At 38.5% G+C, this 25,511-nt stretch overlaps 1 protein-coding gene across 1 annotated transcript in view; it reads right to left on the reverse strand.

Moving 5' to 3' along the window:
• Positions 1-23,284, reverse strand: part of LOC308395031 (alpha-2-macroglobulin-like) — a 54,392-nt gene extending 31,108 nt beyond the window's left edge. The window contains exons 1-15 of the mRNA XM_080879684.1: positions 23,202-23,284; positions 22,872-23,052; positions 22,559-22,715; positions 19,432-19,484; positions 19,027-19,047; positions 17,639-17,804; positions 17,464-17,548; positions 17,268-17,382; positions 14,592-14,709; positions 14,390-14,499; positions 14,113-14,280; positions 13,758-13,994; positions 1,151-1,214; positions 858-1,003; positions 393-542 (exon numbers count right to left, since the gene is read on the reverse strand). Coding sequence (XP_080735810.1) covers positions 393-542; positions 858-1,003; positions 1,151-1,214; positions 13,758-13,994; positions 14,113-14,280; positions 14,390-14,499; positions 14,592-14,709; positions 17,268-17,382; positions 17,464-17,548; positions 17,639-17,804; positions 19,027-19,047; positions 19,432-19,484; positions 22,559-22,715; positions 22,872-23,052; positions 23,202-23,281 — 1,851 coding nt within the window. The 5' untranslated portion in view covers positions 23,282-23,284. The remainder of the gene's footprint in view (positions 1-392; positions 543-857; positions 1,004-1,150; positions 1,215-13,757; positions 13,995-14,112; positions 14,281-14,389; positions 14,500-14,591; positions 14,710-17,267; positions 17,383-17,463; positions 17,549-17,638; positions 17,805-19,026; positions 19,048-19,431; positions 19,485-22,558; positions 22,716-22,871; positions 23,053-23,201) is intronic.
• Between the last annotated feature and the right edge of the window lie 2,227 nt (positions 23,285-25,511).

Consider the following 25,511-nt stretch of genomic DNA (forward strand, 5'->3'; position numbering starts at 1 on the left):
GACGCTAATGTTTTTGTCACTTTTTATGGAATCAAACTCAAAGTAAGGTCAGTATTTCCACGCTTTAAACGCTGCATGCTCATACTCTCTCCCACAATCAATATGTGATCCATTGTTGATCTGCACACAGCTGTTGTCACTAACGTCGCACTCGCTTACGTCACTGTTGTGAGACATTCTCGCAAAAAATCACGGTTTTAGTAACACAGTAACGCAGCGTTCCTACGGGAAAGTAACGGTAATCTAATTACCGTTTTTGCAATAGTAATCCCTTACTTTACTCGTTACTCGAAAAAAGTAATCAGATTACAGTAACGCGTTACAAGTAACGCGATACTGCCCATCTCTGACTGAAAGTAAAGGATGTATGCTGTTGTTGAGATCACAGTTACCTTATCTGCATCCAGAATATTCCCAGGCTCCTCTATGAGGACACTCTTGTCGATGGCACTCACACCACACAGAGAGTGTGGAAGGGCCGTCACCTGCATGTTGTTTTTTTCTCCTGGGACAGCTGAAGAAGGCGTGAACTCCAATGACACCTGACACACACAAATCATACATCACACCATCTAAACTTTAAGGGTTTTAAAAGAACAAAACATCAAGCCTGTATAACACAGAAACCATTCATTAGCTTCCATGTGTTTTTTGGAGTTCAGGTGTAGTGATCACTGCCCACTCCATGCTGGCAAATGCTGTGACCTCCTTGTTTGGAGTGACAAGTCTGTGCCACTTGGAAGTTTGTTTTTTGTATGTCATAGTTTCATATGAAAGGCATGCTTTAAACCTACACTTTAAACTTACACTGATAAATATAACTAACACAGCTGCACACAGTTTACAACACCACATACCTTGTGACTGAAGCATTTCTCAGTGGAGAAGTCAGCACTGTGGGCGATCACAATCTTACGGGGAAGTACAGCATAAGCTACAATCTGGACGACTGGTGTCATGTCAGGAGAAATTCTCAATTTAAAGGACACTTCCCCTTCATTCACTGAAACAAACAAGAAAACCAAAAAAGCTAATATATACGCCTTATTTTAATAATTACCATACCTTTTTTTAAAAGGGTGGCCTTTTGTGAAACATAATATTACAAAAGAATCTGATGAACTCATGATTTCAACCATGCTTTACATACCTGACTGATGTTTAACTTTAATCTGTTTAAATCCTTGCATGACAATAGCTCCTCTGGACAATACCTGAAGAATATAGAAGAAAATGACACAGGATGTGTCATTGTTAGTGCTATATGGCAGGCAGGATGGAGGACCCAAACGCAGGACACTCAGACAGAGGAATAAACTCAAAGAGGCTGCTTTTTATTGCAGTTGCAGAAAACTTCAAAAGAATAAACTTACAAAAAAGAAACAGAAACTAGAAACTTTTTACTTTGCTGTTTATTTGTGTAACTTCCTGCCTTCTCCCTGTGTAGCTTGACATTACTTCCACATAAAATAGACATGGCCTCTTTAGTGCAATGTGCAAGCATTGTGAATACAGGATGTGCGATCAGCTTGAGCTACTACTTCAGAGCCAGTACACCATGCAGACATGCAAAGCTTAATCCTTAAGGCCAAATCTTTCATATATTCATTGGTTGTGTTACGATACAGCTCTGTTAATCTTGGCTTGACATGAGCTTATGCATGAATCAAAGGGGTTTTTCATCCAATATGTCAATATTGGTTCTTCCAATCTGCCAATTCTACTAACAGGCCTAATTTATCATAAGATGTTGACCACTTGGAATGATATGTTTTTGACATGTTACATAACATGACATAATTTAGGAGACACACACACACAGATAGATAGATAGACAGACAGACAGACAGACAGACAGACAGACAGACAGACAGGGGCTTGCAAAAGTATTCGGCCCGCTTGAACTTTTCCACATTTTGTCACATTACAGCCACAAGCATGAATCAGTTTTATTGTAATTCCACGTGAAAGACCAATACAAAGTGATGTAACGTGAGGGTTCACTAGATGGTTTGGAATCTCTCTGAATAATTAGGAACAGCAAGACGGAGACGGATAACTTTTTAGCAGCCTCTTTACTTTTAGCACACGGCAACAACAACCCACACTTCCTGTGTGCCGCCCTCATGAATACTTCACTGGCCTCTCAGAAGCCAGGAAATCTTATACTCAGATCAAAACAGGGAAAACAACCAGGTAGATATAACACATACTTATTACTTGTTTGAACATGCATGTCTAAACATTCAAACATGTAAACATGTAAATATCAAAACATGTAACCACCAAATAGCTACATAACTAGCTTTATAACCTTTGTAAACACCTCTTTGTATATCAAATTAGATTTAAATTTACTTCTACACTTTACAGTGGTATACACGTGAGAAGTGGAACCAAAATCATACATGATTCCAAACATTTTTTACAAATAAATAACTGAAAAGTGGGGTGTGAGTAATTATTCAGCCCCCTGGGTCAATACTTTGTAGAACCACCTTTTGCTGCAATTACAGCTGCCAGTCTTTTAGGCTATGTCTCTACCAGCTGAAATTCTTCTCAGCTCCAGCTCAGTCAGATTAGATGGACAGAGGGGTTAACCCCCTAACCTTATAGTGGGGCAAAAAAGTATTTAGTCAGCCACCGATTGTGCAAGTTCCCCCACCTAAAATGATGACAGAGGTCAGTAATTTGCACCAGAGGTACACTTCAACTGTGAGAGACAGAATGTGAAAAAAAAAATCCATGAATCCACATGGTAGGATTTGTAAAGAATTTATTCGTAAATCAGGGTGGAAAATAAGTATTTGGTCAATAACAAAAATACAACTCAATACTTTGTAACATAACCTTTGTTGGCAATAACAGAGGTCAAACGTTTACTATAGGTCTTTACCAGGTTTGCACACACAGTAGCTGGTATTTTGGCCCATTCCTCCATGCAGATCTTCTCAAGAGCAGTGATGTTTTGGGGCTGTCGCCGAGCAACACGGACTTTCAACTCCCGCCACAGATTTTCTATGGGGTTGAGGTCTGGAGACTGGCTAGGCCACTCCAGGACTTTCAAATGCTTCTTACGGAGCCACTCCTTTGTTGCCCGGGCGGTGTGTTTTGGATCATTGTCATGTTGGAAGACCCAGCCGCGTTTCATCTTCAAAGTTCTCACTGATGGAAGGAGGTTTTGGCTCAAAATCTCACGATACAAGGCCCCATTCATTCTGTCCTTAACACGGATCAGTCGTCCTGTCCCCTTGGCAGAAAAACAGCCCCATAGCATGATGTTTCCACCCCCATGCTTCACAGTAGGTATGGTGTTCTTGGGATGCAACTCAGTATTCTTCGTCCTCCAAACACGACGAGTTGAGTTTATACCAAAAAGTTCTACTTTGGTTTCATCTGACCACATGACATTCTCCCAATCCTCTGCTGTATCATCCATGTGCTCTCTGGCAAACTTCAGACGGGCCTGGACATGCACTGGCTTCAGCAGCGGAACACGTCTGGCACTGCGGGATTTGATTCCCTGCCGTTGTAGTGTGTTACTGATGGTGACCTTTGTTACTTTGGTCCCAGCTCTCTGCAGGTCATTCACCAGGTCCCCCCGTGTGGTTCTGGGATCTTTGCTCACCGTTCTCATGATCATTTTGACCCCACGGGATGAGATCTTGCGTGGAGCCCCAGATCGTGGGAGATTATCAGTGGTCTTGTATGTCTTCCATTTTCTGATGATTGCTCCCACAGTTGATTTTTTCAAATTACTGACCTCTGTCATCATTTTAAGTGGGGGAACATGCACAATCGGTGGCTGACTAAATACTTTTTTGCCCCACTGTGGAGCAGGGAAATTATTTTACTGCTATTGTTAAATAATTATCAACAGTACCATTGCATTAAGAATATAATCTGCAGCATGGATATTGCATTCAGAGGTTTAAACAGTGTCTCTTTCAGAAAGACTGAGTTGCAGGCTGACAGGAAGTTGTTTGCAGAAGTGAAAGCAGACAGTTATTTTGAGGAGCAGGCCAGACGAGGCCATTTGAATTACTAGGTTATTCAAAATGATCATTGCTGTAACAGAGTAACAGATAGCTTTAAGAAGGCCTTAAGATGCTTATGCACACAGTTATTATGTTTAGTAGAGGTTCTTGATTAAAACATTTATTTAGTAAAAGTCATATCCATAGTTTCAGTTCGATTATTACATATACGAGAGTGGTTTCTGTCTCTCTGTCTGGTGAGGGGTCAGGAGCTAGTCGCGAGGTGAAACAGGGTGCAATTGTGGTTAGCACACAGACGCAGACACACACACACTTTTAGTTAGATTCATTTATGGGGGAAAGTTTAATTATGTTTTGCTGATGTTGCAAAGAGCAGTTTGTCGCAGAACTGCTGCTGAGGTGTCAAGATGACAAGCGAGCATCCGGCAGTGACAGGATGCACCTGTTATGAAGATGGAAGACGATGTTCTTTTTAAACTGTGTTAAAAGGTCATTGTGGTTTTGATTTGACGTATGTATATATCCTGTCTGTGACGTATGAAGGGGGCGTCAGTAAATCAAACCCTGATGCTTTAAAAATCTGTGTATGCTCTGATTAAGTCGAAGACAACTTGCTGTCTGCGTACAGAGTTGTCTTCCCACACGTGTGTATTCATTAAAAATCATTGTTTGACCAAGATCCTCTGGACCAATGGTGGTTTGTACTCTCCTTCCTCAATTTTGAACCTTAACATTTGGGGGCTTCGTCCGGTGGTTGAGGAGGGAGAGAATTGGAGGTGTAGATGGAGAAATTCGGTGGTCTCTGAGGTGGTCTGACGGGCAGACATGAGTGTCAGTGGTCGAAGTGAGTGGGCATAAGCCGGCTTATCCAAAGGTAAGGCACTACCTGTTGAATTATTTCCAAAGTGTGCCAAATTGGATATGATAAAATTTAAGTCTACTCACTGAAATTACTGGTGGATGTCTGTTTTGATTTTGATGAAAAATCTCATGAGTTGAAGCAGTTAGAGTTCTGCTAAGAAGAAAGAAGAAATGAAAGCAGTTAAAGTCTGCTAAAGCAGTTAGAGTCTGCCAGGAAAAGTTTAAATACTGGGTTGAAGTCCCAAAGAAATTGAGTTAGAGTCTCAAGTAGTTTGGTAGGAAATTTGGTCATTTTGTGGGTTAAAGTCCCAGTTGGTCATTAGGTCAGACCTTGGTTGGTCAATTTGTGGGTTAGAGTCCCCATTGTCCATCAGGGTAGATCTGCCTCAGTCATACACTTGTTTTGGGTGTTGATTGATGTTTCAAAGTATTATAAATTATTCTAGAACGGCAGTTAGAGTCTGCTAGGAAGCGCAGAGCCCGGAGGTTATGCTCCCTCCTTGTCGTGGACGCGCGACATTGACCTGTCGGCGAACAGGGTTAGTTCAGTTTGGCTTAACTGTGGGGTACAGGGCATCCTGGAATGAAGCTAGGAGTTAGAGTCTCCTTACCGTTTGGAACGGTACCTGCGCTTTTTTGGTCAGAAGAAGTTGGACTTCGGGCGTGTAACTTTAACTTAAAACTTCGGGGTAAGCCTTGGCTGTGTAATGCCAAAAATAGAGCTTCAGGCAAAGTTTGGGTTGGTTGACGCTTTTAAATTGAGTTAGGGATTTTAGAGATGAGGCCAGAAACAGTTAAAGTCTGATACTGGTTGATTGGTCGCAAAAAACTCAGGGAGTTTATCCGCTGGGCGGTTATTTTAAATTTGTCGAAATTGTGTAGGCGCTAAAGCTGACAGATCTGACAGTGGTTGTAAATATAAGACGTCGTTGTAATATAGAATAAGAAAATTTGGTGTGAGAGATCTCTGTGTGTCGAGTCAGTAATGCACTGACTGCCTGCTGCTATTTTTAGACGGTGTGTGTGAGTGTGAAAATGCAAATGAGTAAGCAGTGAACTGTTTAAACCACAGTTGGTTTTACAAATACTGCTGCAAACATTGTTGAGTGTGTGTTTAAGATGCCATTTATGTTTATTAGAGGACTATAAATAAAGTTTTGAGTTGCCGTAGTGGATGTATAGTAATTGACTGAGTTTGGATGTAGATATATAAATATATTGAGTGCACTGTATATACTTAAGACTAACACATTACTTTCAGTAGTAACTTTTCTCCAGCATTAGTTGCTGGTGTGGTTTATTTTTTCAATTTCTTGTGTGTGCGGTGAGAATTAATGGAGGTTTCAATTTTTCGTTTGTTTGTTTTTGACTTGCTCTTTCTGATTATGACAAGCATGTCTAAAATACTCTTAGGAAAGTGTGTTTTGAGTTATATTCCTCAACTCTAGTCACAGTTTAAGTGTGTGAATGCGGTGACTAGAAGGTTTTGAATGATGAATAAAGGTGAGAGGTATTTCTTTGGTGATGTCAAGTAGGATGTTTTAAAGTTTGAAAGTGTTTTTAATTTGAGAGAGGCATGAGTGATGTTATAAGAGTTTGAGTTTCTTTTTCTTTCAGTTCAAGAACGCATAAGTACATACACTTGGTACACCCGTTTACTCTTTTACTTTATTAAAACAGACGGTGTATTTGAGTTTGAATTTCAGTAATTGTATGTTGATATGGTAATTTAGTTTTATGTTAGGTGAAGGAGATGTCCATCTCTGCGTCTTGCAGGATTGAAAGTGAAAGTTGAAGGTTGTGATGTGAATGCTGTGAGTACTCGATTTGAATGATTCTGTGTGATGTGTACAAAATACTAAATAATAATAACACTATGAAAGTTGATAGTAGAGTGAGTGCAAGGCGGTGTGTGAACAGAGGAAGTCTGAGAGAGAAGTGTGTGCGTAGGCAAAATGCAGAGTGTGTGCGTGAAATAAGGGAGTATTGTTTTTACATCAAGGTTTAGTAGAACTAAAGTAGAACGTTACAAACAAACAGATAAAAAAGTAAAATGAAGAGAGAAAATAACTGACAATCACATTAATGAATAGAAAACACACATACACAAAGTGCCATATGTGAAATTATTCGAGGAAAGAATCAAAAGTGAGATAGTTTAATATAAGATGCAATGAAGGAAGCAGCTTACACTCCTTTAATTTCCAGAGCCAGTGTGTTCCCTATGCTCATAGCACCCCTGCCCACTTGGCCCCCGTATCAGGCGAGTATGGAAGGCTGGATAGCCCATGACGGGTAAGATCCCACCTCGAAACCCTGGGACAACCTAAGGCAGGCACAGTCACGATTACTCGGCCTCAGTAAGAAGACGGGACCTCACGGGTAAAGCCGCTGGGCTGAGGCAGAGGGGGAGAGTGGCAAGTGGAGCCCTGACTTCTGGCTGAGGAGCAGGAATGCTGTTAATAAGGTAGGAAATCAAAATTTGGGTTAGTAAATTTGGGAAAGAAACTGACGGCTTAAGTGGAGAATTATGAAGGAGTCTGACACACTGCAAAAGCAACATACACAAACAGAAAATGCATTAACCTTATAAAAACAAGACAAGCTCATGATGATTATTTGTATAGATACTGATTAAACCTGGCTTAGAACACAAAGATACGCAATGAAGATCAGTTTGCTACTTGTATGAGTGGTAGAATGGTGTGAATGGTTAATGAAATACACTTGAGTTTGAAGCTGAGGAATAACTCAAAGAAGCTATATGACAAAGGGAGTTATGAAAATAAAAGTGATTAAAGTAGTTTTAAAAAGAGTGACTTAGGAGTGCTCTCGTACTGAGTGATCAAGTAGTGATCACTGTAGAAAGAAATAAAATGATTTAATGAGTTGGTAATGTTTAAACATATGTTTTTGTTGTTACAGCAACTCATTGAGAGATGACTCAGTATGCAAATTAGTTGGAGTGAGTGGTGACGAAGGAACTTCCTGTGTGTGTGTGTGTGTGTGACTGAGGAAGTGACTTTCAGAAGAGGAAGCATGGCAGACAAGAGAAGTACAGATTTGGGTAGGAAATAGTTTATAGTTTAGTGATTATACGTTGTCGTAAGGGGGTTTTATGCTGAATTTAAGTATGTTAAAGGGGGTGATTTTTGTGTGCAAATTGTGTGGTTTTAATGAGACTTTCGGTGTATTGAGGAGGTGAAATTATGTGGTGGCAAAACTTTTGTGTGTTTAAGGTTGTTGAGGTTGTTGTGGTGATGGGTTGATTCTGTCAGTTAGGTTTGGGTTGTTGTTTTTGTTTTTAATAGAGGGAGTTTTAGGAAACATCGACATGTCTAAAATTGGGCCCATTATTTTGTAACAGTGCACTTAAAGAAAACCTGTCAGGTGATTTTGTTTTGTGTTTTGTGAGCTAATAATCAGCTCTATTTTTTCATTTCTGTTTTAAGCAGGCCTGCAACAGTGAATAACGGCACTGAAAATTCTCGGGAAGAGCAAATATAAGGGGGCTTTCCAGATTACAATTGGCTGAGGAGAAAGCTACCTGTAGGGACTATTCATAGTCCCTGTAAAAAGGATTTTATGCGAGTCAATCCAGTCCAAAAGCATAAAGAAATATTTTCCTATGGAAAATAAAAAATGACTGAGCTCATTTTGCTGAGGGTGGAGAATCTGACGCGGGAAGCTCCACTATTAGCAAAAATATGGAGTGAATGTGTGAGTGAATGTGAGGATGAATAAATGTGGACAAACAATTTGTTTTTACCAGAGAAAATTTCTGTTTTGTTTTGTTGACTGGGGTTAGATTATGGGATTATAGTATATTGTTGGGAGAAGGCCAAATGTTACGGGGGAGGCATTTTCTGATATAACTCATGTTACCATTAATTGAAGAAACACATGACTGATAATTGTTCTGTTTTAAGTTTATTTTTATGATATAGATTGGAACATGAGTGGGGAAAACTGAGCATTTTTAGTTTTGTATAGTATTTTGACACATTTCATGTGTCAAAATAAAGGGGGGTTTAGGGTGTATTAATTTAATTGTTTAATAATTTAGGATCATTTTAGGACTTTTGGGGTTTTTGATCATTTGGATATGGTAACACTGAAACTGTTATTTTTATGTTAAGGTTAAAGGATTAAAGTGAACTGAATCCTGTTTAGAAGATACAATGCCGGTTTTTCAAAGCTGTGAATAAATCTTAGAGGGAAATTGTGGGACACGTTGACAAAAGATATCCTTTGGGGAAAATTAGTGAAGGTTCTAGGAGTAGAACAGGTTTGATTTCTTTTTTGATTTTTAGAAGAAGTGGTTATAATGTAGGCGTACACATACAGATATTACATAGGTTTATCTTTAGGATAAAGGGGGAGCTTATACGTAGAAATGATTTTTATACATATTGCATTTTGTGCTTTTAAAGGAGTTGTGGCTCAAATTTGTCTCTGGAGGGTCACGAGCCTTTGGCTAGCGCTATGATTAGCCAATCTACTGTGAGGATAATATGAGTTCATGAAGGATTGCACACGCTTACAGACACAGAGTCCAGAAACACACATGACAGTATTGATTCCAGGCATAAGGCCTAAAATTCATTTAGCTTTTAACTGAACTTAAAAGAAGGACCAAAGAGGAAGGAAAGCATATATTTTGGTTAAGTCTGATAAACTAGAATTAGAAGGTATTGTTACATTAAAAGGAGCAAAATGAAATAAAAAGGCTATACCAAAAACAGATTATAATATAGGAAATGTGAGGTTTTAAAATGAAGTTAGTGTTAACACACAGGAGTTGTTTTTAGGCAGCATTTAGCTATGATGAAATGTATGCAGGAGTAATTGCTTATATGCTTAAACTTAATTGATTAAAGTGGTTGTTTTCTTTTGGATCTTTTAGTAGAATAGGCGCTTACGATGATTTTCTTGTTAAAAAGGTGACTTAAGATTAGAGTAGAGGAACTTGCAGCAGCGACAATTTGTGCACAGGATGTTGATGATCAGATAAGGGAAAAATAGAGCGAGCAACCGGATGTGAAACCAGCGCTTAAAGAATTTTAAAGTGATGAGTAACGTTGAAGAATATATATAAATACAAGTCACTAAGTTAAGAAGATAATTAGGATCATGCTTTTGATTAAAGAGTCCCAAATAGGATAAGTTAGGGAGGTGCAGGAAAAGGTGTTTTGTTTCCTTTGCAGAAGATCTCGACGATCGCGAGAGAGGGACCGAGAAAACCTAAGCTTACACATGGAGTGTTCTCGAAGGGGAGCTGGTGTCTATGACTGGACCAATTGGATGACATGAGGTTGTCTGATTTGCTGAGCGAGGACAAAATGTATTGCGACCTCTGGTGTGCCAGAGTTGATTTTTTCAAATTACTGACCTCTGTCATCATTTTAAGTGGGGGAACATGCACAATCGGTGGCTGACTAAATACTTTTTTGCCCCACTGTGTATATATATATATATATATTGTGGAGCAGGGAAATTATTTTACTGCTATTGTTAAATAATCATCATTATTACCATTGCATTAATAATATAATCTGGAGTTTATATTGCATTCAGGGGTTGAACAGTGTGTGTCTTTCAGAAAGGCTAAAAGTAACAGGACAGGAAACAGGCTTGGAGAGTTTTGCAGAAGTGAAAGTTATTTTGAGCAGCAGGCTAAGACGAGGCTTTAACAATGTAACAGATAGCTTTAAGAAGGCCTTAAGCAGTTATGACTATTTTATACACAATGCATATCTGTGCTTATTAAAGAGTTGGAGCTCGGTCAATTAATTGGGGGTCGGAAGCTTTGTTCGGCGCGATGTCCGGACAATCTATTGTGCAAGTGACTTGGAGCCATAGAAGGAATTGCAATACATGCTTACAAAACACTTATATATCAGATCATTTTATATTAAGGTTTTAGTAGAGGTTCTTGGTTAAAACATTTATTTAGTAGAAGACATACACATAGTCTCAGTGAGCTTCTGGTCTAGTGAAAGGTCAAAAGTGCAACAGGTGAATTGAGAAAGAGCATGTGAGGTCAACACATACACACACATGAGTTAGATTTATTTAGAGGAGAGATTAGTCATGTCTGGTTGTAACTGCAAAAGTGTCTCGGTAAAAGAGGAACCGTCCTTGTTGTCTCGGCAAGAAAGAGGAACAATTTACTTTAAGACAAGAACGGAAAGTACCAGCCATGAAAATAGAAGATGATCTTCTGGGTTAAAAGCCATTGTGGTGTTGATCTGATCTATGTATAAAATGTATCTGTGACGCATGAAGGGGCGTCAGTAAATCAAACCCTGATGCTATAAAATATCTGTTCATGCTTTGATTAGGTTGGAGATCACTTGCTGTCGGCGTACAGAGTGTTCTTCCCACACGTGTGTTCATTAAAATCATTGTTTGACCAAGACCTTCTGGACCATGGGTGGTTTGTACTCTCCCTCCTCAATTGTGAACCTTAACAATATATATATATATATATATATATATATATATATATATATATATATATATATATATATATATATATATATACATACATATATATACATACATATATTAATTAGGGGTGCAACGATACACAAAATTCACGGTTCGGTTCAATACATTGGTGTCACGGTTCGATATTTTTTCGATACAAAAAAAAGGTTCATGCCTTTTTAATTTGTCATTTATTAAAATTATAAATATATATTTTAACTCAAAAGTACAGTTTTTAAATTTAATGTTGCTGAAACATCAAAGTAATAAAAAATATATATATCTGATTGAGGAATCACTCATCTTTGGAAAAGAGAGTTTATTACAGCGAAATGGCTCTTTCCAAAATAAAAGCTATACTATACACTTCTTCTGGGCTATATTCTCAGCAGCATATTAAATATATCAGGTCCCCATAAGGAGAATCATGTGCTAACGGCTGTCTAAATGACTCGGGTAAAGTTTGTAGCATGCATGCTTGTTGTTTTTTTCTGCTTCCACTTGTCTTTGCACTAGGATGTTGTCGGAGTAAATGTGCAGTCATATTTGTTGTGTTCCCACTAGTGCTGTCAGCGTTAATCTCGTTGAAATGACGTTAACGCCACAACACAGCAAATCTCCGTTAACGACCTACCGTGGATCGCCCCGTGCGTGGGGCTGGACGGCCAACACGTTAACGAGCTAACTGCGCTAACACACTAGTTCCCACCAATGTAATTGAGCATTGCGTGGCACATCCAACATACTGTTTTACTTTAGTCCATGACGCGCTTAACATCAGGGTCATGCTTCAAATGAAAACCAAAATCGTCCCAAACGCCACATCTGAATGAGGGTGGGTGAGGTTCAATTTGCCATGTTGCAAGGAGAGCTTAACTTCTGTCTCGCTAGCTTGCCCTGCACTCAGTGAATCTGCATTCGACTACTCCGCCTAGGCTGCACTGTCGAGCGCAGATCCACTGAGCGCTCAACACAGACAGCATCGTCAGAAGGAAAGTTGATAAAATAAATTAAAAATTTTGTATTGTTCGATACATATGCGTACCGAACCGAAAGCACTGTATCGAACGGTTCAATATCGATACGAGTATCGTTGCACCCCTAATACATATATATATATATATATATATATATATATATATATATATATATATATACATATTAGTGGTGCAACGGATCACAGTTGATCCAAAATAAGAATTGATCCCACTCCACGGTTCGGTACGCACATGATCCGAAGATTCTAAAAAGGAAAAAAAAGTATGTGTATGGTGCGCGTGGTCAGTCTGTCAAGCGGTAGTTATGGCCAGCGCTAGCGGTCCAAGTGGCGGAGCAGAGGAGTTTGCGGCATTTAAGCAGCCTTTTGCTGCCCAATCCGACCGGGCTAAAGCTATGACAAAAGCTATTCGGGGTGTGCAAAACAAGGGGTTTAAACTGTGATGAACGTGCTCGAGCCACGCTATGATATCTCGTTGCGCGTCCACTTCAGTGTGACAAGATCGTTCCAAGCATGTATGAGCAGGAGAAGTTTAAAGTTTTGGCTGAACTGTCCCAGGCATCTTCTGTTGCTCTAACTACAAATGGGTCGACCTCCAGGGCAACGGAAAGCCACGTGACCGCTCGTTATATCACAGCGGAGTGGTAGATACAAAACCCTGCACTGCCCTATAGATTACATTAGATTCAATGAAACTTTATTTATCCCTTGGATGGGTTCCTCCCGGAAATTCAGTTTCCAGTTGCACAGCACCGACAGAAGTTGCAGAATGTGAGCAGAAATATACCATATATACACATATATAAATACAGAGTATACAAAAGGGATAAATAGAATAAATACGAATAAGAATACAAGGGAACGGCACATTTCAAGTATTGTGAGTCTATTACACCGTTGGATATTAACAAAAACTATTGCACAGTGAAAAGGCACTACAGCTTACTTGTTCCCCCCTCCTTTGTCCCCGTTTCCCCTCCCTCTCCCCTCCAGCGAGGAGTTAAACAGTTTAATGGCGTGTGGGACAAAGGACTTTTTAAGCCTGCTGGTCCTTGACTTTGGGAGAAGCAACCTGTCACTGAACACAGTCCTCTGGTTGTTTATGGCATTGTGGAGAGGATGCAGAGGATGCCCAGCATCGTCCATAACGTCCATAATGTCCATATTGCACCTTAATTTGTTTTTATATAAGTGCGTGCAATGAGTCTTCAGTTGAATGTTTTTAATAGGCAAAAAATACTTAAATAAGTAAATGGCGAGTCGAATTTTTGTCTTTTTTTTCTATTTTTGTTGATCCGAAAATTGATCTGATCCGTGACTTAAAACCGTGATCCGATCCGAACTGTGAGATTTTTGATCCGTTGCACCACTAATACATATGGGTGGACTTGTGACAAGAAATAACTCACCAGATACATCACATCTATGGAGATTGCTGCTTCCCTCACTATAGTGTACCGTATAGATATATCCTCTTCTGCATCACAGGAAAGGATTTTATCCTTCATCATCACCTCCAGCGAGCTGAATGTTTTTGCATCTTGTACTTGAGGTTGGGACGTAGACAGTATGAGAAATCCATTATCATAAAAACCAGTTCTATATATTGGATAGTTAAGGGTTGGTGTCAGGGTTGCCTGAAATGTCTGAAAGAAGCATAAAATAAGTTGATGAAGAAGAAAAAAATGGAAGGCTTTAGACGCAAGCTAATGTAAAATAAACTTACCAGTTACAGTTACAGTTTCAGTGTAATTATCTACTTACATGGAGTTTAATATCCTCATCGAAGTTATCTATGCTCAATGAAAACTCAGCGACACCGTTGCTGTCAGTTGTTAGATTTTTTAGCAAGTGTGCCGACCCATGTTCTCCCACCAACAGATACACAGGTGCTTTGGAAATGGGTGTATCATTGTAGTATACTGCTTTAACCTGTTTAAACCACAATGTTTCATTACTACAAACCACATTATTTACCCTAAATTCTAAATTCTGTAGCACCATGACACAACTAAAGTAAAGAAAAACATTTTGAACTTACTTTTCCTTTCAGATTTGATTCTGGTTCCCAAATCATGGGGATATCAAAAAAATACACTTTTCCAAGGATATAGGAAATTCTTATTCTCTTTTCTTGTTCCTGTGAAATACCTGAATACAAAACTTAAATGTTAGACAATAAGGTATAATTTAAAAAGATGTAACAATTAAACAAAATGAAAAATAACAATTGCCAGACTTGCCTGTTCCCTCCTCTTCTATTTTGGCACTGACATTCAGCTCATCTTGAAGGAATTTATTGTGAATTTCTTTGAAGGTTGACATCTTGAAGGTAACAACTGTACAGCCTGTCTTGTCTGCCTAGAAAGGCCAACACAATAAAACATAAATCATACAGTGAAAACTTACATCAAACTTTAAGCTGGCTGCAACACTTTGAATTTTGTTACAATCACTTCAGTCAGTCAAAACTCTACCAATGTTATTCATCAAACAAAGGCTCAAACTCATTATTTAATCGGTTAGCTCATTAAGAGCTGACACACTGGCTCAAGCATCAGCCAAAGAATATATTCATAATAGCAGACAAAACAAAATGGAGTCAGAGGAATACCTATAATTGTCATGGTCTGTGACCCAGTGTTTGCATTTTCTGGTTTAATTTATATTCTTTTATATTCTTTGATTTAGTGTTTCTGTTTCCTCACCGCTCTGTGTCCATGTTCCATGTATAGTCTGTCATGTCTCCATGTTTATTCACCTGTTTTCCGCTTTATCTACAGTGGGTATAAAGCTGCCTCTTTCAGTTAACCTTTTTGTTCAAGTCCTGGTCCTACTCCTACCTGCCACACAACCATCCTTGACAAAAATTCAGCATTTATAAATAATGAACACAAACCAGTGGATACGACTGAATCTATAGCCAGGTGTTTTATAATACTGAATTTTCAAAAACGCCTAAAAAGAGGGTCTTAAAAACCATACATTTGTTATGCTTATAACAGATTTGACTTGAAATTCTCAAAATTGTGACTTTTTTTAAACTAAAAATGTAACTCAAAAGATCTTTCAGGAAAGGCAGAGGGCATCCAATGCTATTCTGGGTGGTGGTATTGTCTCATGAGAGCTTTACTCTTAGCTACTGTACAGCTGACAAACCATAAACAGATGTAGCATCTCAACTGTGCTAAACTTGAACATCTCAACTTGCTTCATACTAGGCCACTAAAGTCTTACAGCTGAATCCACAGACTATTGATTCTGTCTTTTTATGGCTAGCTAGAGCTGCATGATTTAACTTCACAGAGGCAGTGAAAGACAAACACACATACACAGATACACATCCACCCCAGCCCCTGAGGTTTGGAAGAAGGGACCCCGGGTTGCGATCAGCCCAGAATCACCAGCTAAACCCCAGGTACATGAAACAGTGGTGTAGAAAGACCTACTTACTCCCCTCCCTGCATGTCAGCATTAAAGGTGGCAAGCCCAAAATATGGGGCCCATCTGCACACAGAGCCCACACGCTCAACCAGTGATGAAGACTAAAATGAACAAGCCAAACTGGGCATAGTCTGAGATAAACTACTCTCAAAGGAACTAGGGGTGGGGTTAAAAAATTGATATGCCAATTCAAATCGATTTTAATTTGAATAATGCAAGATTAAATTCTGAATAAATTTTTAAATATAAATGTCTTTTGCCAGAAATGCCAGATTCTCAACTTAAAGCTCACAAAACTATTTAAGCAACAGCCAAACAGCTAAAACAGCAGATGAGAGCAGGTAAGCTGATTCCGCAAAAAGATTTTAACACAAAGAAAACAACCTTTACTTGTCACATACACAATTATACAGGTTACAACATGTAGTGAAATACTTGTGTCCGAGCTGTGGACAGGCTGCAGACGTAGCCGTACCATTCCAGGGCTTGGTTTTTAGTATGGTGGGGTCTAGCCAGGACCCCTACTGGATACCGGGTGGGAATCGAACTTGTGACTCCCGCTCCAAAGGTGTGTAATCTTACAACTGCACTAATCAGCTGCAGAACGTGACGTGACAGCACGTATGAAGACATGCCAGGTGCTGAATGCTGACATTTCACAAATTCTGAAACTGCAAGTTTTGTCACTCTCCGTTCTCTACAGCACCTTTGGTAGCTGTTTCTTTCTTCTTCTTCTTTTTTTCAAAAAGAAAGCCTAATTTCTCCTGTTTAATACTGAAGAAATTAAACTTTTACAAATTGTGCAAGATTTGAAAAACACTTTGGTCTGTCTCTAATAAAAATCTCTGTAACTTTCCTCTGCTTCACTTCAGCAGCTTCAGGTAATGTTCCTCTGTTGTTTCATGGGTTTTTCAGAGTTTTTATCTACTGCAAAATATTTTTAAAGGGGTTATCTGCTATAAAAAGCCAGGCAAGGAAAATCTCCTTCATGTTTGTCTGTGTTTTATCCTCAGTTACTTTGACACAAAGGCATCTGCTGTGATGATTACATCTCTGATGAAATCTCACAAGTGTCAGCTTTTTTTTATACCTAGATAGTTTACACAGAGTTTGTAATTGGAGAGAAATTAATTTGGTCAAATAATTTGGAATTAAATGTTTTTAATTTACAAGGTTTAGAGGGTTCTTTCAACAGAGCATGTCCAAGATATATTATCATTATTATAATATTTCTGACTGAGGCAAAATTCAATTGAATTAAATTGAATCGGGACCTTGTGAATCAGAATTGAATCAGTTTTAGAAAGCAGTGACGATACCTAGCCCTAATAGGAACAGTACTTCACACAGAAGAGATTTTTTCTTAATGATGCTGCTGCATGATTGCTGATATACAGAAACCTTCTGCATGGGTATGTGGTCTGCTTTTATCTGCACATTGTTTCAGGAGAAATATGAGACTGGAACTACTGTACCCGTTTGGTCTCTGTGTGGCAGGGAGCCTGTTTCGAAGCGAGGACACCAGAGTGATCAAGAGGTCGGCACATCGTAGCTGTAACACTTCCTGGAACAGGCTGTCCAAATGTGTACCTATTAAAATTATTTCCAAAACAAAACTCAGGTTTTGTGAGACTCTAAATTGCCATTTCTCAACAAATGACTGCTACTTACTTTGCACATAATTTAATATCAACTTCTTCCTGTCCAATACTCACTTCTTCAGATACATTTACTGTTACGTCAAATTTGGGTAAAACTGGGGACAAAATATCAAAGTTAGCATCTGCATTGCATTAAGAATCTTAGAAACAGAATGTAAAAAGATTTTTTTAAAGACCTGACTTACCATACTTTTCCACCTTGAATCTGTGACCAAATTTATCTTCACCCACAGACACTATTATTTGGTACATTCCTTCAGGGGCCTCAGAGTTCAAGGAATATGAAAGCTGCAATATTTTATTATTGGATGTTTCATTTAACCACTGTCCAATCCTGTTTCTATTGGGATCCTGTTAAATACATTCAGAGAGGAGTGGGTGTTTATGACACATAAAGTGAACACATGAATACAGGTGAAAATATGTTCTAGCCATGCTCCTGGTTCCGTTTCCCTTTAACAAGATTAAAGATAACATACATATACAGCCACTTAAAATGGCCTCCTCATCCCTGACAGTACCATGATGGAATCCTAACCATTTGCTGGCTGATAGATGGCCGTGATGATATCCCCTGCCTTCCATGTGGATGATGTAACCATGAGTAGTAACACCACTAAGCAGTATTAAAGAAAACCAGTGGCAATGTCATGTGTACCTAGAATTGTGCCAGAAGCTTCAAAATCATCATGACATTCGTGTCCACGATGAGTGTGTGAAAACTTTAAATGATGGATGTAGCTTTCTGGTCAGAAAATTGAAGCCTTAAACCTGCATTCTGTTTAAAGACTGCTAGGGGATGTTATGACTATCCATAGTATGCTCATTTGCTAATGATTTTTGTAACAGACAAGTTATTAGCCAGTGAACATACGGCTTCATAGTCACATTAACATCAAGAAAACGCAGGGAAATATGCAGATTTTTCTTCATTTCAAGGCTTGGTAATGGGATTTCACAAATGTATGTGCAACATCACAGTAGCTACACAGCAAAATCTCCAGTGTTAAATTAACACTGGAGAGTGTCTATATGGGTCCACACCTCTGAGTGTTAAATACAACACTGTTGAGTGTTAAATTAACACTTTTGACAGTGTTATATGTTTAAAAGTAACCTAGTCAGTTTTGAAGATTAACAATGGCTAACACTGAGCAGTGCTGATTTTCTAACACTGGAATATTTCTAACATTTTGAGTTATTTTCCAGTGTTAGTAGTGTCGACGCGCCGGGGGTGCGAGGGCCCTCATAACGCTGCTTGCAGCTTTAATTGGTATTGTAATTATAGAAACTCGTTTCATTATCAGAGTTATGTGTTTGAAGTAAAGGTGTAAGAAATAATCTGACACAAAATATACTGTATATATATATATATATATATATATATATATATATATGTAGCTCAACAAAATTGCACCACGGTAAGACACTGATATCTGAATGAGCATATAAATGTCAGAGTTGTTGCACTTTGTTGTGCTGTTGGCTTTAAGGAGAGCTTACACTCTTAACAAACCTATCAGAATGCTGAATTTATAAAAGAAAAAAAGATGATGTGTCGTTATTTTCTTACCTTGAGTTCAATGATATTGCACTAAAAGACAAAAAATCAAATAGGACAAAAGTAAGAAAATCGATTGAGAAAATGGGGCTCTTATACAGTGTCCTACCAATTCCTCTATCCAACTAAAGGGTTGGTAGAAGTTCAAAAATATTCAACACAAAACACAATTTAACATAAACATGACTTTTTATCAGTATTGGGGGGGGGGGGGGGGGGGGGGGGGGGTAGGTTACGTTATTTTGTCTACGCCAAGGTCATTGCTAAAATGTCTGCTTCAGTTATTACAGAATAAGTAAAAAACTCATTACTAAACACAGATAATACATTGTACTATTGATTTGTTAGTGCGAATTGACTGATAAACTCAACAGAGTGATAAAGGTCAAGGAGAAAAGGAGAGACAGAAATACTCACCAGCTGACTGAAAGGTCTAAACTTGGAGTCCAGCGCAACAACCCTGAAATAAACTGTGGAAGAAGTTCAAAGATTTTAAACCTTAATGAGTAATAAATCCTGACCAAGAACTGAAACTGACGCATTCTCCAACATCATTACTGCCAAATAAGTAGCAGTACTAACATAATTTTCTCTTTGCTTCTATTTGTAAAAGGCTTAAATTATATTAAATGTGTATATATTTTATATTGTTCATCCTCATATCCTTTGTAGAGGAAAAGCGTGAAATGGACATGGTGGACTGCCATGTCTATACACGCCTTGTTGTGATATCAGGTTGCAGCAAAAGACTTTCATAAAGCCCGGAGAGCACTTTTAAAAAAAATAACAACAGGTGAAAATCGATCTTCTCCAAAGAAAGGTTTAAAGAAATCATGGCTGGCTTGAGACTTTGTAAAGTTCTCTTTCCTGACAATTCCCTTTGTGCATATTCTCTTACATATGATAAGTCAACATTGAAACATTGCGGCTTTTAGTCAGGTGCGGCTAATGTATGTACAAACCAGGATTTTCCCCTGATTTTAGCTTGTGTGGCAAATATTCAGGTGCGCTTTGTAGTCCGGGAAATACGGTATATATATATATTAGGGGTACAACGATACACAAAATTCACGGTTCGGTTCGGTTCGATACTTTGGTGTCACGGTTCGATATTTTTTCGATACAAAATAAAATGTTCATGCCTTTTTAATTTGTCATTTATTAAAATTATAAATATATATTTTAACTCAAAAGTACAGTTTTTAAATTTAACCCTAACCCTTGTGCGTGTTTTTTATTTTGACAGCGAATGCGCACCTGCGGACCACTTATGTGCACCCCTGGTTATTTAGCTCATCATATCGCAGCCACAGAAATTATTTTGTCCATGAAACCATAAAGCTGCACTTTCTTTTTGCCTTATAGTCTGATTTGTCATAACTTCTCCGTTTTGTGGTAAGCTTTTCTTTGGCTGTCACTTCTTCACCCTGACCTGTCTTATTTGGCTCAGCAGAACTGAAATATATATCCTGCTGCTTTTACACACGCACTCACATAAGCTCAGCGATTCTCTGCGCGATCAACCTCTCACATGTTTAAGCTTGCTGCGGGAGATTTCATTTGTCATGTTTGCATAGTAAGCTAACGATTAATAAGACAATGTCAGAGGAATTGGTGCACAAATTATCATCACTCACCAATCAGTGCTGTCGCTCTCTATACACAGTTCACGCGATTGCAAAGTGAAAGCAAAAAACAAGCGCAAATTCAAACGCGACTTCAATATGTCACATCTTCTTCTGTATATATATATACAGAAGAAGACGGCCGTAGTGATCGATGTAGCGGTTCCGAATGACAGCAATATCAGGAAGAAGGAACACGAGAAGCTGGAGAAATACCAAGGGCTCAGAGAAGAGCTCGAGAGGATGTGGAGGGTGAAGGTAACGGTGGTCCCCGTGGTAATCGGAGCACTAGGTGCGGTGACTCCCAAGCTAGGCGAGTGGCTCCAGCAGATCCCGGGAATAACATCGGAGATCTCTGTCCAGAAGAGCGCAGTCCTGGGAACAGCTAAGATACTGCGCAGGACCCTCAAGCTCCCAGGCCTCTGGTAGAGGACCCGAGCTTGAAGGATAAACCGCCCGCAGGGGCGTGCTGGGTATTTTTATATATACAGGGAGTGCAGAATTATTAGGCAAATGAGTATTTTGTCCACATCATCCTCTTCATGCATGTTGTCTTACTCCAAGCTGTATAGGCTCGAAAGCCTACTACCAATTAAGCATATTAGGTGATGTGCATCTCTGATGCTGATGATTTTCATGCAGGACAATGCTCCATCACACGCGTCCAAGTACTCCACAGCGTGGCTGGCAAGAAAGGGTATAAAAGAAGAAAAACTAATGACATGGCCTCCTTGTTCACCTGATCTGAACCCCATTGAGAACCTGTGGTCCATCATCAAATGTGAGATTTACAAGGAGGGAAAACAGTACACCTCTCTGAACAGTGTCTGGGAGGCTGTGGTTGCTGCTGCACGCAATGTTGATGGTGAACAGATCAAAACACTGACAGAATCCATGGATGGCAGGCTTTTGAGTGTCCTTGCAAAGAAAGGTGGCTATATTGGTCACTGATTTGTTTTTGTTTTGTTTTTGAATGTCAGAAATGTATATTTGTGAATGTGGAGATGTTATATTGGTTTCACTGGTAAAAATAAATAATTGAAATGGGTATATATTTGTTTTTTGTTAAGTTGCCTAATAATTATGCACAGTAATAGTCACCTGCACACACAGATATCCCCCTAAAATAGCTAAAACTAAAAACAAACTAAAAACTACTTCCAAAAACATTCAGCTTTGATATTAATGAGTTTTTTGGGTTCATTGAGAACATGGTTGCTGTTCAATAATAAAATTATTCCTCAAAAATACAACTTGCCTAATAATTCTGCACTCCCTGTATATGTATATATATATATATATATATATATATATATATATATATATATATATATATATATATATATATATATATATATATATATATATATATATGCAGCATATACTTGTTCAGACTGAAGGTAGGAAGTGTTTAAAAAAAAAGCAGAACAGCAAATGATTTTGTTTAAAATCCTAAATCTAAGTGAAGATGGGAAATTGATAATTACCAGTACCTGTCAGAGAATGACACATTTAAAATGTATTTCAAAAGCGTAGGTGACACAGAGACTGCTTGGATTGTGCAGCACTGCTGTATTTTTACATTTTGTTTTTATCCATTTAATTTTTATGCTGAAATGAATAAATGAATGAATGTTTGCTGGGAATACTTTGGTGAGCTGCACAAATGTGGCCAGATTACATTTACATTTACCATTTTTCAGCATGAAATCCTACTAAAATAATTGGAAATTATAGAAATAAAAGTTTTTGTTTTTGAGGGAAAGGGACGTGTTCATATTGGAAGTTAAATACACACAGGAAAAAGAGGGGGGGGTCTCCCAGCAGCTGGGAATTGTCTCAGAGCAGAAATTCTAAGAGGCTGAATCTGTATCAGAATAAGTCCATCTAGCTCTGATGGGTCATCAGCTCACTCTTACCTGTTTGTCCAGGGAGGTAGAGGGGTTTATCCGTCTGGATGAATGTCCCGGCCTTGTAGGCTTTGATCATGACTTTTCTCACTTCTTTTGAGTGAAATGTGTCTCCTCTTACCTCCACCTCAAAATCCAGAATCTTTTCTCCTTCCACTAAAGGAGCCTTTAAGAGATGTATTTTAGAGGATGAGACACATTAATAAATAAGAATAAATAAATAATTGTGTGTTATGTTTAAAATACTTGATTGTATTCACCTGCAGTCTTTTTTAAAATTAGAAATTACCAAGTGAATCAAAACCCATCTTGGGGAGCTCACCATAAACTGAGTGCAAGTATGAAAATCTTCATTGGATGTATGTGTGAGCAGGGTTGTATTCTCCTCTCTGGACATCAAAGTGACAGTCATGACCACAGTCTCACTGGGCTGCAGAAGACTTGCACAGAATTTGGTCTCAGCTCCAGCTTCTATAACTGCAGGAATGGCCACCAGGTACTGCCTGCAGACACAGACAGATGAACGCATAAAGCACTGACAAAGAAGGAAACCTCAAACCAGTACTCGTGCAAACTTTAACTACAAATGTTACACACAAAGTCACAAAGCAAACAAATTCTATTTTTCTTTATAAAGAACACTTGAACTTACGGTTCAGCCACCGCTTGATCCACACACATCCAGCTCAGGAGGACACTCAGTGTCCATGTCAGAATTCTTGAACAGCCCATGACTCACTGCAAAGATTTTCAGAGTCAGCGTCTGTTAAATAGACACCCCCTCAACCCCCATGCCCCTCCCACTTAGCACAGATACCAACACCCATGACCAGCCCCTTCTGTTTGGTCTCCAGATATCTTAAAAGTCAATCATTTATAGATTTACAAAGCACAAAACGTTTATCATGCAACAATTTCTACAAGTCCAGTATATCGTTGGAAAAAAGTCTAATGTTTTTTAGTTACTTATGATGTAGGGCTTTCTTTGTTTAGTATTTGATGCTGTCTTCAAAATTAAACATTAAAAGCTAGTAGCAAGTATTGAAAAGTTTTCAATTCCCAAATGTGTCCATGTACTTAATAAAAAGCAGATATTCTATTGTTTTATCCTTTAACTTTTGTCAATAATGGAAAGAAAGAATTATTTTCTGCACCTGTTGATATTTTCCAAAATCTGGGGAGGGAACATACTTACAGTAAGTGTTGCAACAGTGCCCTTTAACCTGGGTGAAATGCTTTTTTGCTTAGTTTGTTAAATCAATAGTGTAGACATACCATCCTCAAACATAACACATGGATCAGAACAGTAAAAATATGTTGTACATAAATTCAGTTGCTTGAAGTCACAATGTCATCAGTGACTGCATTCCTACCATTTCTAGTAGATTCTAGTAGATTCATAGTGGCAGTAACATCCAAGCTACCCAACATCCAAACTTCAGAACTAAAATGCTTCTTGAATATGTTAAAAAAAAGTACATTGCCTTTTGGATAAGCTACAATAATATCTTCAATATATACAATAAGTTGTAGTAATAGATGCAAAGTTTTTTAAAAAAAAAAAAACAGTTTTTGAAAACTTAAAAGAGATTCAATATAAGATACCACAAAGACTCCACAAATCTACTGAGGCTTCAGGAAGAATAACTGTTTACATAAAGAGAAAAATATAGCCTCAAAATATGCATTAAATCAGCTCCTGTGCAAATGCTCACAAAAGACATTTTGAATTTAGAGGGAACATAAGATAACATAGCTTAAAGATAGCATTTGAAATGTTTTCAATGAAAATATGTTGCAGAAAAGCCAGATATTGCTTCACACCAATAGTACACCATGTACTACCAATTCTGGCATTTTGAATTAAGCTATAAGATACACATGTGATTTTAAGAGGCTTTTATCTTGAAGTACAAAATCAGACTTGATATAGAGTAACATCATGAAGATGTTGACTGAGAATGAAACACTAATCCCTGGTCGATTGTTGCAAATAATGGAGAAACTGTCATAATTCTTTTTTAAAGATCATCCAAAGCACTGTTAAAATTTAGAGGGGTTTATTCACAGGTTTAGCCAAGTGGAAAAAAAGCAGTTAACAGAGCTGGTGTTTTTTGCTTTGAGTTCCAGTAGTGGATGTCAGGTACTGCAGACATCCCAGGGCATGCACACACACATGAATAGAGCATATAGGTTCAAGGTTCAAGGTTCTTTATTTGTCACATGCATAGTTATACAAGTATAACACACAGTGAAATGTAGCCTGACACGCTCCTCGACATGTGCAAAAATTGGGGGGGTGTAGAGGAAGAACATTATATATATATATATATATATATATATATATATATATATATATATATATATATATATATATATATATATATATATATACATATAGTATATACACTGGGTGAATGTGCAGTAGTAGCAGCAAGCAGGTGAATTCTGTACATTAATATGAATAGACATCTGACTATTTTACAGGATAGACAATATAAACATATTTAAAATTAAAGGAATTTGAAATGTACATTGTGCCTTGGTTTAGAGTGTCTGGAAGAGAGTCCTGTCTCAGTCAATTATAGATGATGTGAGAGGGCGGGTGTGTGTGTTTAGGGCACGGATGGCTTGGGGATAGAAGCTCCTCTTGAGTCTCTGTCCTTGCCCGGATGATGCGGAACCTTCTACCAGATTGCAGAAGTTGGAACAGTTTGTTGCCAGGATGGGACGGGTCCTTCAGTATCTGCGCTGCTCTAGTCCGGCATCTCCTGGTGTAGGTGTCCTGAAGCGGGGGGAGAGCAATCCTGCAGCAGCGTTCTGCTGTACGGATCACTCTCTGGAGAGCTTTTTGGTCCTTCACACAGCTGTTCCCGAACCACGATGTCATGTTCTGTGTGAGGATGCTCTCCACAGCGCCTGTATAGAAAATCCTGAGGATCTTTGGAGAGACCCTGAACTT

This window comes from Rhamphochromis sp. 'chilingali', assembly GCF_963969265.1.
Source record: "Rhamphochromis sp. 'chilingali' genome assembly, chromosome: 1".
Lineage (NCBI taxonomy): Eukaryota > Metazoa > Chordata > Actinopteri > Cichliformes > Cichlidae > Rhamphochromis > Rhamphochromis sp. 'chilingali'.